Source organism: Pelophylax lessonae (genome assembly GCF_965119305.1).
Source record: "Pelophylax lessonae genome assembly, chromosome: 9".
In the NCBI taxonomy this organism is placed as follows: Eukaryota; Metazoa; Chordata; class Amphibia; order Anura; family Ranidae; genus Pelophylax; species Pelophylax lessonae.
Window position 1 is genome coordinate 271942752 of NC_138776.1, and position 15551 is coordinate 271958302.

The 15551-nt window shown below is 46.0% G+C and overlaps 1 protein-coding gene across 1 annotated transcript in view; it reads right to left on the minus strand.

Moving 5' to 3' along the window:
- Positions 1-15551, minus strand: part of LOC309564465 (uncharacterized protein) — a gene marked incomplete at both ends in the record, with an annotated part of 1172539 nt that overhangs the window by 1060891 nt on the left and 96097 nt on the right. The window contains 1 exon segment of the mRNA XM_082269095.1: positions 12368-12498. Coding sequence (XP_082125221.1) covers positions 12368-12498 — 131 coding nt within the window.

The following is a 15551-nucleotide window of genomic DNA, read 5'->3' on the forward strand; positions in this document are numbered from 1 at the left end:
TTAAAAACAGAAGCCAAGGTGTGGATGCCAGAATGGTATTCAGATGAGCAAGGATGAGGGAGGAAATCAGAAGTCAGCGTAGTCAGGAGAAAAAAATCAGGAACAGGTATCGGAAGAGAAGTCAGCCATGGCAAGTCATACACAGGAACACACTGGAGATCAAAGACCACGCAAGGGCAAGGAGGAAATAAGCTAAGCTGCTTTAAAAGCAAAATGGGGCTGGCTGTAGGCTGGACTAATGAGGCAGGAAATGTTAACCAGGTGAGTCACTGTGGTAATGAGCGGCTGAAAACTACCCGACAGCTGAGCAGCCTCTGAGCACTGAAAGAAAAGAGCTGCTAGTTAAGTAGCAGGAGCCCAGCCCTGACACACACTGACTGAATACATTGTTAATATGTGTTTATCAGATGATGGGAGATCTAGGTGGAGCCTCCATACTGCTCTCTCCTTTACAATAAAGTCTCCTCTTACCCGGTGATGTGAGGGGCGGCTGCTTCTCCATCATGACGTCCTTGTAGAGATCCTTGTGTCCTTCTAAATACTCCTACATAGACAAATAGACAGTGAAACCATTTAGAAACCTGATACTTACAGCGATGCAGTCACCACCCAGACACAACTCTTGGCCCAGAATACCCAGCACCGCTCACCTCTCCTGTCAGCAGCTCCATCATCTTCTTGGTGACTTCTAGAATCTTCTGCATGTTGTGTCTCTCAGGTTTTAGGGAGTCACATGGAGGCACTGTGATGGTCATATGATCACCTGACTTCAGAAGAGGAAATCTCTGTATTGGAGAACCAATAGGAATATCATGTTAGAATCCCAGAATCCTCCTCACCTCTCCCGTCAGATCTGTGTTTTATTAATAGAGATAAGAGTGATGTCATTCATGTCACCTCCCAGAATCCTCCTCACCTCTCCGGTCAGCAGGTATATGATCTCCAGGGTGAGGTTTAGTATCTTCTCAGTCATGTGACTCCGGTCCTCCTTCATCCTCATTCGTTCTGTCACTCGATCTATACAGGTTTCTGTCTAGACAGGTAAGGATAAAAATATATTTGTAAGTGGGGGAAATGTTCTGACCCTGAAGGGGTTAATCTAGGTTTCCACACTATATATGTGTGATCATCATCTGCTGGAGATAAAAGACATCACAGTGACTATGGAGGAAGAGGACGGACATGACGGGGGGGGGGGGGGGTAGTTACTGGGTGTAAATAGAAAATAAGATCTTATTACCTCCTCTGCTGCCACTTCCAGCAATGTCTCCTCACTACTTCCTCCCGACTCACCTTTCACCCGGAACTTCCTATTTATCCCTGACATCACTTCCTGTCTTCCATAGAGACTTCCTGTCTGGGTAGAAGTGAGATCACCACCTTGTGGAGCTCAGAGGAACTGCAGCCCCGAGAAACGCCTCGTAGTGCGAACACGGCCTTGTGCTGTGTGTGTATGTACTGTATATCCTTATAGATGGGGTCATCTCTACTCCCACCAAGGGGGAGAGAAATATATTACTGCCTAGTCCAGCCTTTCTCAGCCAGGGTTCCTCTAAAGGTTTATAGGGGTTCCTTGAGCAATGAACAATTTCTGTCTCTCAGTAACAACTGACATCAATGATTCGTAAGGGGGGCAGTCGTCCCACCGACGATGATGTAAGGGGGTCCTTCTCCCACTGACCACTGATATAAGGGGGTCCTTCTCCCATTGGTCACTGAAAGGAATTATAAATGGACAGCCGACCACCCTTTCTTTTGTAACCCACCATGACCCTTCAGAATTCTGGAGACCCGTATTGAACACTGCAGGCTTAATGGTTCAAGCAAGTCTGAATTCTTTCTTCAAATTGTAGCTTTAAAAGACAAAGGAAATAGGAAGGAGGGGAGGAATAATATCACTTCTGACGTATACAATTCTGTTTAGCCACAATTTTACAGCTGGTAACGGCAGTGCAAGAAGATAAGAACACAGTTCAGGAAGTAGCTTAACCACAGCAGCCCATGGGGGGGGGGGGGGGGGGCGGTACAGAGTAAGCAGAACAAACATGTAAAGTAAGACCCTACATTCTAACTTTAAAATATAATAACTTCAAAATTGAGTCACAGTTGATTATATGCCCTATTACAATCCCCTCTTAAGTCATGAATATGACTTACTACATTTCTACACTTATAAAATAAGAACTTTTACTATAATAAAAACTAAGGTGAGCTTTACCTCCAGCACCTGGGTCAGGGGTTCGAGTAGCTTTAGTAATTAAACACATAATAAGCTTAAAACATGCATATAAAAATAATAAAGAAAAGTAAAACCATAAAAATTGTCACAGTGATATCTTTTAACCAGGAAAATATTCCTCCAAGCCCAAAACCCCCTAGACTTTTTAGAGGATCCCAATCATGTCCAATGTTACGGGCTTCTTCTTGCAACTCGCCAGTCCTCAGGAGGGATGTGTTGGAGCTGGAGAGAGTCCAGAGAAGGGCAACTAAACTGATTAGGGGATTGGAAGACCTTAATTATGAAGAGTGTCTGCAATCGCTTGATTTATTCTCCCTGGAGAAGAGACGCCTGAGAGGGGACATGATAGCAATTTATAAATATCTCAATGGTGATCTCGGCATACAAAAACAGCTATTCAGTCGAAGGGATTACATGAGGACTCTAGGGCATACAATGCGATTAGAGGAGAAGCGTTTTAACCTCAGGCAACGTGGGGGGTTCTTTACTGTTAGGGCTACAAGATTGTGGAGTTCTCTACCACAAGAGGTGGTTTCTGCAGGAAGTATGGTGGCTTTCAAAAGACTCTTAGACATACATCTCAAGGAGAAAAACATTCAGATGCATGAGAGATGATTACGGCTACACACACCTACACAGGTCGAACTGGATGGACTATTGTCTTTATTCAACCTCACCTACTATGTAACTTATTAACTTCTTTCCGATGTTGTGCAATTATATCATAATACTCAGGCACCTCCATACTAGTATTGTATATCCAAGTACAACACTCATAGTCCTCCGTGTGTTCACAGAGACCAGTCAGTGCTGCACTCATGCTTTCAATGGTCAGGTCATGTAATTCTACCTTCTTTCTGAGTGCTCTTTGCTCAATACCTTATAAACCAATGATATCATCTGAGTTCTTTTCCATGATATCATCGATAATCCTAGAGTTACATAGTAGTTGAGGTTGAATAAAGAAAATAGTCCATCCAGTTCAACCTGTGTAGGTGTGCGTGGCCACAATCATCTCTCATACCCCTGAATGTTCTGATTCTTGAGATGTACGTCTAAGAGTCTTTTGAAAGTAGCCATACTTCCCGCAGAAACCACCTCTTGTGGTAGAGAATTCCACAATCTTGTTGCCCTAACAGTAAAGAACCCTCCGCCTTGCCTGAGGTTAAAACCCTTCTCCGCTAATCGCATTGTTTGTCCTCGCGTCCTCCTGCAATCCTTGCGATTGAATAGCTTTCTTTTTTCTATGCTGAGATCACCATTGAGGTATTTGTAAATTGCTATCATGTCCCCTCTCTTCTCCAGGGAGAATAAATTAAGCGATTGCAGATGCTCTTCATAATTAAGGTCCTCCAATCCCCTAATCAGTTTAGTTGTCCTTCTCTGGACTCTCTCCAGCTCCAACACATCCCTCCTGAGGATTGGCGACCAGAACTGGACAGAATACTCAAGATGCGGTCGGACCAGAGTTTTATAAAGTGGAAGGATTATAGTCTTATCTCTGGAATACATCCCTTTCTTTATGCATGCTAATATTCTGCAGGGTTTGGCAGCTGCCGCTTGACATTGCTTGCTATTGCCTAGTTTATCCTCTACCAAGACTCCCAGATCTTTCTCCATTTTTGATTCCCCCAAGGGTTCCCCTTCCTAACGTGTATTGTGCTTTTATGTTTTTAGTCCCCAAGTGCAAAACCTTACATTTCTCCACATTAAACCTCATTTGCCATGTCGTTGCCCACTCCGTTATTTTGTCCAGGTCATTCTGTAGGATATCTGCTTCATGCTGTGCAGTTATTGCCCTGCCCAATTTTGTGTCATCTGCAAAAACTGATATCGAACTACTGATCCCGACCTCAATGCTGTTTATGAATAAACTGAACAAGGAATGATTATTTAGCTTTCTCGTCATATCTATTCCCCACCCTGTCCATGAAGAGAACCAGGCCCAGGCCTCATCTCCCTTAGTGAACAATTCTCTCTTTGTTTTATGCCTAAGAGGGTATCTTGGATGCATACTGGCCTCAAGTAGGTGTTCTTCCTTATTGTTACCCATTACTCACATAATCGGGACTAAAGAGGCTAAATAACGCCATCCTGGGACATGGGGGGGAACCCAAGGATAACATACCTCCTTACAACACACATAGATACTTTGTCCTAGTGCAAATGACTGCTTAGCAATATGCTCATGAGTATACTTGTCCTGTGCTGCGATTATAAATTGGAATAGTATAGTACGTACATTATCAGGGAGGGAAAAATAGACAAGGTTTTGTTTAACCACTTGCCGACCGCTCACATTGCTACTACTGCAGCAGAGTGGCTCGGCTGGGTCCAGCGGCATAGACCTACATCGCCAGATACCTCCCTCTCTCGGCGGCGCGCGCGCGCCACCGGACATTCGCTCCCGCTGTGTTTAGACACGGAGTCGGGCCAGGGAAGGAGATGTGGTGATCACCACCGCTCTTCCCCGATCGTCGGGGAAAGACTGAGGGAATCCGCCTGCTTGTGTAAACAAAGCAGGCGGATCTGCTCTGTTTGTGGGAAAAAAAACGCGCAATTGTCAGTTAAAGTCGCGCAGTGCCAAGTTGAAAAAAGTGGCCTGGACGTTAAGCAGGAAAATCCTCCGGTCTTAAAGTGGTTAAGAAAATATTTTTAACATTTTAGGCCAATTTGTTTTCTGCTACATATTTTTGAAAAAAAAAAAAAAAAAACTCAATAAGCGTATTTTGATTGGTTTGCTCAAAAGTTATTGCGTTTACTAACTATGGGAAAGATTTGTTATTTTTATTGTTTATTTTGTTTACTAGTAATGGCGGCGATCTGCGATTTTTAGCGGGACTGCGACATTGCGGCGGACAGATCGGACCCATAACTGACATTTTTGACACTTTTGGGGGGACCAGTGACATTACTACAGTAATCAGTGCTATAAATATGCACTGTTAGTGTAATAATGACACTGGCAGGGAAGGGGTTAACACTGTTGGTGGTCAAAGGGTTAAATGAGTGCCTCATGCTTACTGACGTGTGTGGGGGTAGGGGGTTGTGTGACACACACAGAGATCGCAGGTTGAGCTATGTTGAATCCTGTGATCTGTCCCTGCAGGTCACATAGGAGATCCGCCTGCTTTGTTTACACAAGTGGGCGGATCTTCTCAGTCTTTCCCCAACGATCGGGACAGAGAGGCGGTGATCGCCGCCTCTCCTCCTCCGTCCCAACTCAAGCTGTGTCTGAACACAGCGGGAGTGAGCCTCCGGCGGCGCGCGCCCGCCGCAGAGACAGCAGGGAATCTAGTGAAGTAGGTCTACATTGCTAGACCCAGGGCTGCCACCTTGCTACAGTAGCAGCAATGTGAGCAGTCCTAAATTGGGTAATATTTAAAGGTACAGCCATAAGGAGAATATGGGCTTTATTAGGATGCAGTTTACTACAGCACTTCTTATAACCTGATTTTTGTGCATATACGTATTTGAACTTCATCAGTAACATTTTACCATGGAACGTGGCTGACCCTTCCTCTAGCTCACTTTCTCACAATGATTCCCTTTTTGACCGGTTATGTGTGTCATATATAGGTTGTGCTCCACATATGCCTTTTATGGCACCCAAGTCCTCAGGGTGATATATACAGTTAGTTATGATCCATGTGGGTAGGAACACAATCAAAGTGATCAGGAATAGGAGGCAAAATGCCTTCCCGGAAGTCTGTGGTGAAACAAGCGAGGTCATCTTTTTCAGAGTCTAATCCACCTGCTTCACTCACTATTCGAGGACTTTCACTGCTTGCTTCACCTCCTCTGTCTTTCATCTTCCTCTTAGGTGTTTGGTCCACCTTCTTCACACGACTGGCATGTATCCAGGCCTGTTGTCCCTCTACCAAAATAGCTGTACGGGTAACTGCGATTACTGTGGTTGGGGATCCAAAGGGATACTCCTTCTTTTTAGTGCCGTTCAATTGCTGGACCACCACGGTGTCACCCACCTGGAAAGGGTGTGTAGGTTCCTGTGAAGAAAAAGGAGAGGTGCAAGCAACATTTCTTTCAACTTTATCCAACGTTTCAATAAGTTTTCTTACATACCGTATATACTCGAGTATAAGCCGAGTTTTTCAGCACAATTTTTTTTTGCTGAAAATGTCCCCCTCGGCTTATACTCAAGTCAACAAAAAAAAAATGTCCCCGGCCGGCCCGACGTGCTTTACATTTAAAAATGGCGCTGGACGGAGCCAACGTGTCACCACGCATGCGCCACCGCCACCGCTCGGGACAGGCCATACACATTCGGCTATTCCCGGGAATAGCCGAACGTATACAAGGTTTCCTGAGCGGCGGCGGCGCATGTGCCATGACACGTCGGCACCGGGCGGCACCATTTTTAAATTGAAAACGCTTCTAGAACAGGTAAGTGAAACACGGCCACACTACCTGTCATTATGCGGGGCTGCGGGCATACTACAAGGGATGCAGTGCTGCGGGCATGGTACACCTGTACCATGCCCGCAGCCCCGCATTCTCTTGTACTATGCCCACAGCACTGCATTGTCCTGTATTATGCCCACAGCATTTTCCTGTACCATGCCCACAGCATTGCCCTGTACCATGCCTGCAGCCCTGCATTGTCCTGTACCATGCCCGCAGCCCTGCACCATGCCCGCAGCACTGCATTGCCCTGTACCATGCCTGCAGCCCTGCATTGTCCTGTACCATGCCTGCAGCCCTGCATTCTCACCCTAGGATTATACTCGAGTCAATCATTTTCCCCATTTTTTTGTGGTAAAATTAGGGGCCTCGGCTTATACTCGGGTTGGCTTATACTCAAGTATATACAGTACTCTTCCTGAATAAGATCAAGGTCCCCTCTTTCTATCATAAGTGGCTGTCTGGCCCATGGGGTGGGGAACGGCCTTCCCATTAGGATCTCAAAAGGAGAATATCCTGTTTTCTTGGAGGGGGGTCATTCTAACCTCTGCTAAAATTGCTGGTAGGACCCTCTTCCAGTTGCTATATGTGCCCCCTGTAGCTTTCCTTATTTTATCCTTTAGGGTTCTGTTCATCCTTTCCACTATGCCTGAACTTTGATGGTAGTAGTATGTGAAATTTCCAGTCAATCTTAAGTGTTTTCACCAGATCTTGACATACCTTTGCTGGGAAAGCAGGACCATTATCAGAGTTTATCTGCAAGGGACAACCCCCACCTTGAGATTATTTCCTGCATGAGGATTTTTACCACTGTCTAAGCATCCTCTTTTGAGGTTACAAATATTTCAGGCCACCTGGAAAACATGTCCTCTATCACAAGTAAATGCTTCTGTTTCTTACCTAACTAATGCCTCGTACACACGCAACGATTATCGTCCGACCGATCGGCCGACTTTTGTCCAGTGTTGTTGTGTTGGTTGAAATGTGCTCTAGACTTGCATTGGACTTTTGTTGGCCAACAAAAATCTACTTCAGAAGTGATGTCATGTGCTGGTTTACTTTCCGTGTGTTTTTTCTTCTCTGAGCATGCCCAGTCTTGCTCATCAGATTTTTGTCTGCCGAACTCTGTACTGACTGACGGAAAATCGGCCGTTGTGTTGACGGCCAACAAAAATTTTATAGCCTGCACACCAGATTTTTTTCGGCCGAAAAGTCGGAGTCGGTTGTCGGAAGCATCATACTAACAAGCCGAAAATTGGCCGATCGGATGTTGGCCGAAAATTCACGGCCAATAATCAATGCGTGTGTACGAGGCATTAGGCATGTGTGTGAAGTCAATTTGTAAGTGTGTGAAAGGAGTGGTGGGATACTGGAGATGTTCATGTTTAGCCTCGTGTGGATTCCTTGGATTGTTTCAGATGCAAGTGATGCATCTTGAGACATATGCGTTCACTAAGGAGGGAAGACCAGGGATGTAAAAATCCTTGTCTAACAACTCACATGTGACCTGCCAGCCTCTGTGTCCTACACCATGGTATTGTACAATGAATAAAGGAGCACTGGCTACAGGGATACATGGTCTCCCCTTTTAGCAGACAAGCTCAGAATCTGAACTTTTCTACGCACAAACTGCATTCCATTGGTTTATGTCAGTTTTTGTGGCATACCTTTGGAGATCATGCAATACCTGATCTAATGGTGGCATTTCTGGTGAAAGTAATGGCATTTGTATGGTTGCTTGCTGTGTAGCTGCTGCTTCTTTTGCTGTTTTGTCTGAGTTCTACCTTGCTCCATGTTCAGCTTATAATCAGTAGCTTTTGTGTCACTTGGTTCAATTGTGGAGATAGACCCCACATTGGTCCAATTCCATGCTGATGTGTGTCCCACTATCCCGTCTATTATCAAACGCATGTCTTCTTGCATGTCATTTCTTCATTGGCAAGCTTTCTTAAGGTAGTTTAATGTGGCTATAGATGATAGGGTGGGCTTTGGACAATGTTTAATTATCCTGTTTAGATCATCTAGGTCTATGACTTCCTTAAGCATGTCCTTTCCTATTGTCATGAATGGGGCTTGAAAAGTTGGAGAATCCTCTTCTCCCTTACTTTCACTCCAAAATGTTTTCCCACTCTTAGTTTTGGAGGGGGGTTATTCCCTCAATAAGTCTATCAACTTCTTTTTGTAATTTCTCATAGTTAGCCCAAGCCTCTTTTAATCTCCTTTTATATTCCCTACTCTTTTCCTTCCCGGTCATCTTTTCTTTTATAATGGGTGTTAATGATGTTGCTGCCCCTCTTGATGTCCCCTGTTCTTCAGTCTCTGAATCGGAGCTTTTTGAGGCTTCAGAGGTTACTTGGCCTTCAGTTCTTACGGGACTTGCTGATCTATCTCCCTGCCATTGTTGTTGGACCGGCTGTTGACCCGGAGCCGGGGCTGGAACCCATCTCTGATTAACAGGTCTATATCATCTCCAGTTAAACTAGGGTAAATATTTACATATGGCGGGGGGAGAAGGATTTACAAACGGCAAGGGTGGGGCAGTCGGGTCAGCTCTTTTGACATCTGATTCTTGTTTATGTTTTCTATCATATTCTTCTTTAGTTAAACATTTCTTTGGCTCTTTTGTTTCTTATTCTCCCTCTGGAACCAATAGGGGGCATACTTCAATTAATTCTCTCCACCCTTCCTCATATAGAGCATATCCCATTGCAGGTCCCTGGCATACCAGGGAAAGCCTTCCTATCACCCAGACATAAGCCCTTTACCATATCCAGTTGGAAGTCATCATTATCGCCATCCTGGGGAAAAGGATCAGTACTATGCCTAAACTTGGTCTACCCGGACAAATTTGATACCCAGGGGACTATGAATTCATAATCTGTTCCACAGGTCCTGGCCACATAATCCTTACATGTTTCTCCAGGGTTTGGAGGAGGGGGAGGAACTTCTTTACCATGTTCTTGACCCATATTACAGTGGCAAACCAACTGCCTTACCTTACAGTTTCCTTGTCCACACAACAAATTATCTTATACCTCTAAGCGACAGAAAGATAAAGTAGGAAAATTGTGGGTCATGGTGGGTTTATCTTCATAGACTGTCTCCTTCCCAAAAGGAGCAACAGTACCGTTTTATCTATTTGTGTCCTTCTAAAGGACTTCTTAGGTCTACCAAAGACCTTTTTCTATATCAGTCTATGCAGGCGTGGTCCATCTCCTTTCTATATACTTCTATATACTTTTATCAGAGCCTCGGCAAGAAAATTCATCACAAGGCAAAAAGTTCACTTACCGTGGATGATTGCCTTATCCCGGACGAGCCCCCATACTGAAAGGAATTCTAAATGGACAGCCGACCACCCACCACGACCCTTCAGAATTCTGGAGACCCTCATTGAACACCACAGACTAGTGTTTCAAAGCAAGTCTAAATTCTTTATTCATAATGGTAGCTTATAAGAAAAGAAACAGGAAAGAGGGGAGGAGTAATATCACTTCTGACATATACAATTCTGTAAGTCCGTACTCTTTAACCAAAGTTGTAAGGCAGTTACACAAATAACTTATCTAACATGAACACAAGAACACATTTCAGGAAGTAGCTTGATCACAGTAGCCCATAAAGGGGGGGGGGGGGGGTTCCAGAGTGAGCAGAACAGAGATGTAAGATAAAATCCCACATTCTTTCTCAAAAGAAGTAGATCATATGCTCTATTACAGACGTGGTACCCTTGGACAGAGAGGTGGCTGTGGACATGGTATCCTTGGACAGAGGGGTGGCTGTGGACGTGGTATCCTTGGACAGAGGGGTGGCTGTCGACCTGGTATACTTGGACAGAGGGGTGGCTGTGTACAGAGGGGTGGCTGTGTATGTGGTATACTTGGACAGAGGGGTGGTCATGGTATACTTGGACAGAGGGGTGGTTGTGGACGTGGTATACTTGGACAGAGGGGTGGCTGTGGTCATGGTATACTTGGACAGAGGGGTGGCTGTGGACGTGGTATATTTGGACAGAGGGGTGGCTGTGGTATACTTGGACAGAGGGGTGGCTGTGGATGTGGTATCCTTGGACAGAGGGGTGGACATGGTATCCTGAGACAGAGGGGTGGCTGTGGACGTGGTATACTTGGACAGAGGGGTGGCTGTATATGTGGTATACTTGGACAGAGGGGTGGTCATGGTATACTTGGACAGAGGGGTGGTTGTGGACGTGGTATCCTTGGACAGAGGAGTGGCTATGGATGTAGTATCCTTGGACAGGGGAGAAGCTGTGGCCGTGATTTGTATTAGGTCCCTTCTGGGTTCAGTGCCATCATTCCTGAACACTGTGGTGGGGGAAGCTGTGAATGGAGCCCAGACTGCTCTCCATTATCTTCAGGGAAGGACAGGAGAGACATGAGGGACCTAATAGACTCTAATTAGAGAGAACCTGTCACAACAAAATCCTAACATATGGGGGGGTTATTAGTCCATTATTTTATAGCAATAAAGTTAAGTGAAAATAAAGGTGGAAAACATTCAAGTTACCTCCAAGCACTTAAACTATACCCCCACATTTTTGAGTGCCAACATCCCTAAACGCCATGGTATGGACACCCACATACAAAATGTTGATTGGGCTGATGTCCAAATTCAGTATTTTGGTTTGGAATCAGTGGTTGGTGTAATATTGTTGGTTTATGTTCTTCGATATCTACTGTACTCATTAGTACATGGGTAGAATATCTCCGGTATTTGTAGGGAACCATGCCTGATGGAGGAAACCAAGGGGTCAATGTACAGAAGATTTGTTGGATGAGTGTGACAAGCTTTATTAGCCCAGCGGGGATCAATTCTGGCTGTATGAGTGATTTCCTATGACTGTCGGCTCCATCTAGTGGCCACAATGAAGTATTTTCACTGAAATTCCTTTATCTGTAAAAATATTGTGATACAGAATGATGGACACTAGATGGAGGCAATGATCATAGAAAATCACTGAGTTATATAAAATATGGCCGATATTCGGCACGGCCAGGCAAACTTGTGCCACATTCCATCAACTATTTGTTTTCATTTTCATACTAGACCTCTAAGTCTCTCCCGCACAAAATATACTTAGCCAATGAAAGGTAAGGACTCCATTTTTATTTTTCTCCTGCCATCAATGGCCAACACGGGACAACACTTCATCCAAGTCTTTGGTGATCTCTGATCTCCTTATGAAGTGTTTCTTACATGATGAAGATCAGCCATGGAGTATATCTGAGGTGTATATCAGGGTGTGCTTCTTCCCCACATGTCCACCAACATTCATATAGAAGACACTTCCCGCACTCAAAGCACTAATACACCTCCAGGGTTGTGTGGGACCCCCTGATGTACAGGAAGACAGGACTTCAGTGAGGAACAATTCCCTCACTCAGGACAGGAATATGGCTCCTCCCCCATGTGTAATTTCATATGTGTGCAAAGATAAGACTTTCTAGTAAAACGTTTCACTCAGGAATACGGCTTCTCCCATGTGTGAGATCTCTGATGTCTGGAAAGATGGACCTTTCTAGAAAAGCATTTCCCGCACTCAGGAGAGAAATATGGCTTCTCACCTGTGTGAGACCTCTGATGTGTGACAAGTTCATATTTTTCTACAAAACATGTCCCTCACTCAGGACAGGAATATGTTTTCTCCCCCGTGTGCAATCTCTGATGTCTGTAAAGATGGGCTATCTGTGAAAAACATTTCCCGCACTCGGAACAGGAATACGGTTTCTCACCCGTGTGCAAATTTTGATGTCTGTAAAGATGGGCAATCTGTGAAAAACATTTCCCGCACTCAGGACAGGAATACGGTTTCTCACCTGCGTGCAATCTCTGATGTCTATAAAGATTAGACTTCACTGAAAAGCATTTCCCGCACACAGAACAGGAAAATTGCTTCTCCTTTGTGTGAGAGATCTGATGAATGACAAGTCTTGATTTCACTGTGAAACATTTCCCGCATTCAGAACAGGAATGTGGTTTCTCACCTGTGTGGAATCTCTGATGTATAGAAAGACTGGACTTCACTGAAAAACACTTCCCGCACTCAGAACAGGAATATGGCTTCTCAAGTGTGTGAGATCTTTTATGCACATTAAGTCTGGAGAGAAATTGATAACACTTCCCACACTCAAGACAGGGAAACCTCATATGTGTTGGAAGGGCGGCAACGTCTCTCACAGTCTGAGGTTCCTCAGGATAAGAGGAATACGATGGTCCGGCACCGTCCCTCACAGTCTGAGGTTCCTCAGGATAAGAGGAATACGATGGTCCAGCACCGTCCCTCACAGTCTGAGGTTCCTCAGGATAAGAGGAATACGATGGTCCAGCACCGTCCCTCACAGTCTGAGGTTCCTCAGGATAAGAGGAATACGATGGTCCAGCACCGTCCCTCACAGTCTGAGGTTCCTCAGAATAAGAGGAATACGATGGTCCGGCACTGTCCCTCACAGTCTGAGGTTCCTCAGGGTAAGAGGAATACGATGGTCCATCTACACTGTGTGGTCCCGGATGGACATTTGAGGTAGCCGGGTTTTCTCCTGGACTATACTGTGTGATGTCCTCATCTTCTACTTTACAGTCTGGAGACAAAGTGAGACAATCCTCTGAGGTTTTCCTCATCTCCCGTCCATCTACTAAAATAGAAACACAAAGATTACTACTAGACATCAGCAGATTGGTCAGTGGCGGCTGGTACAAGGCCCCCCAAGGCAGAAAAAAAAAAGAAGTGTTCCTTTAATTGCAGCGGGGCGCCGGCCAATGCTGCTGCTATGGAGGGGGTGGGGTTTTTGTCCTCATGTGCTTTTTTTTCTGATGCTTATTGGCGGCCCTTTAGAATGTGCTTGGGGCGCAGAGCGATGCGCCCCGAACACTCCCACCTCTTGCTTGCCGTCCTGTGATTGGTGCGGTGGCGGTAGACGGTGCTTGGGCGTCACCGTCTCCTTCCCGCCTGAGTCGGCCCAGATGACGGCCTTTTGTCTCAGCTAGCTTGCTGAAGGAGGACGCCGTCGCTGTGTGAGAGGAGGAGAGAGGTTCCAGAGCCTAAGCGTTCCCGTTGCGACTCCCGACCTCTGCTGCCTGCTGTGAGCCTCAGCCTGACTGTCGTGTCTTCAGTACTGTAAGTGACCAGAAAATAGCCTCTTGTCTAATTTCATGTTTTTTAGAATACAAGACGCCCCCCACCCCCCCCCCCCTGGATGATTTTATGCTTGCAGCTAGGTAAGAGTAGTAAAGGGGCTCTTGTATTGTATTTGGGGGGAGAATCAGCATTTTATTAGGGCCCCTCATACAATGCTGCCCCCCCTGGCCCCCTCATACAATGCTGCCCCCCCTGGCCCCCTCATACAATGCTGCCCCCCTGATACAATGCTGATCCCCCCCGGCCCCCTCATACAATGCTGTCCCACCTGGCCCCCTCATACAATGCTGACCCCCCTGGCCCCCTCATACAATGCTGATCCACCTGGCCCCCTCATACAATGCTGACCCCCCGGCCCCCTCATACAATGCTGACCCCCCGGCCCCCTCTAATACAATGCTGATCCCCTCCGGCCCCCTCCCCCCAATACAATGCTGACCCCCACCCCCTATGCCTAATACAATGCTGACCCCCCCCCCTGGCCCCCTCGGCCTAATACAATGCTGACCCTCCCCCCTGGCCCCTTCTAATACAATGCTGATCCCCCCGGCCCCCTCCCCCCAATACAATGCTGATCCCCCCTGGCCCTCTCCACCTAATACAATGCTGATCCTGCCCCCCCACTCCTAGGGCTGTAACTAAGGATTATTTTCATAATCGATTAGTTGGCCGATTATTGTTTCAATTAATCGACTAATCGGATAAAAGCCTAAAAAAAAAAAAAAAAGGTTGGTGTATAATTTAGTTAATATTCTTGAATATCTATATGCAGTGGTAAATATAAATATCCAGTTATATAGTTAGATATTTAATCCACCCTGAGACAGATCTATGTATTATTGGAGGTATAAATGTGGTACAAATCAGACTCCGAGATCAATATTTATAAAAAACCCAAAACACTGTTTGTCAGACCGGATTGGTATATAATATTCATGATAGACTCCCTTATTAATAGGCAGGGAGCTTGATACAAGCTCCCTGCCCCCGCCGTCACTAAGGGTCCTTTCACAGGAACGATCCGATCCGAATGTCAGTTTTCAGGTGGATCGGATCGGATGCTCCATGCATCCCTATGGGGCAGCGGATGTCAGCGGAGAGATCTCCTCTGACACCCGCTGTTATCCGATTCCGATCCTGTCCGTGAAATCCAGACGGATGGAAACCCTATTTTCCATTCGTCTAGCGGATCAGATTGGATGAGAACGGATAGGTGGTCGGTTCTCATCCGATTCCCCCATAGAGGACAGCGGGGATCTGACAGCTCCGTCTCTGCACACAGAGCTGTCATCCGCCTGCTCAGTGGGGATTGGCAAATCGATCCCCCTCCCCCCGCTGAGCAGAGAACAGACCGCACAGTGTGAAAGGACCCTTATCCTGGCCGTACACAAACTACATTTTATTACAAATTTTTTAAGATATTCATCTGTTTTTCTAACCATTAGTGGGGTCTATTCTGTGTTCTGCTCCCCTCCCCCCCACACATAGTGTCCTCTGCTCCCCTCCCCCCCACACACACATAGTGTCCTCTGCTCCCCTCCCCCCCACACATAGTGTCCTCTGCTCCCCTCCCCCCCACACATAGTGTCCTCTGCTCCCCTCCCCCCCACACACACACACACGCAGTGTCCTCTGCTCCCCTCCCCCCCACACACACACACACATAGTGTCCTCTGCTCCCCTCCCCCAACACACACAAAAATGAAAGGAACTAAGTGACTTGGGTGTGAGACT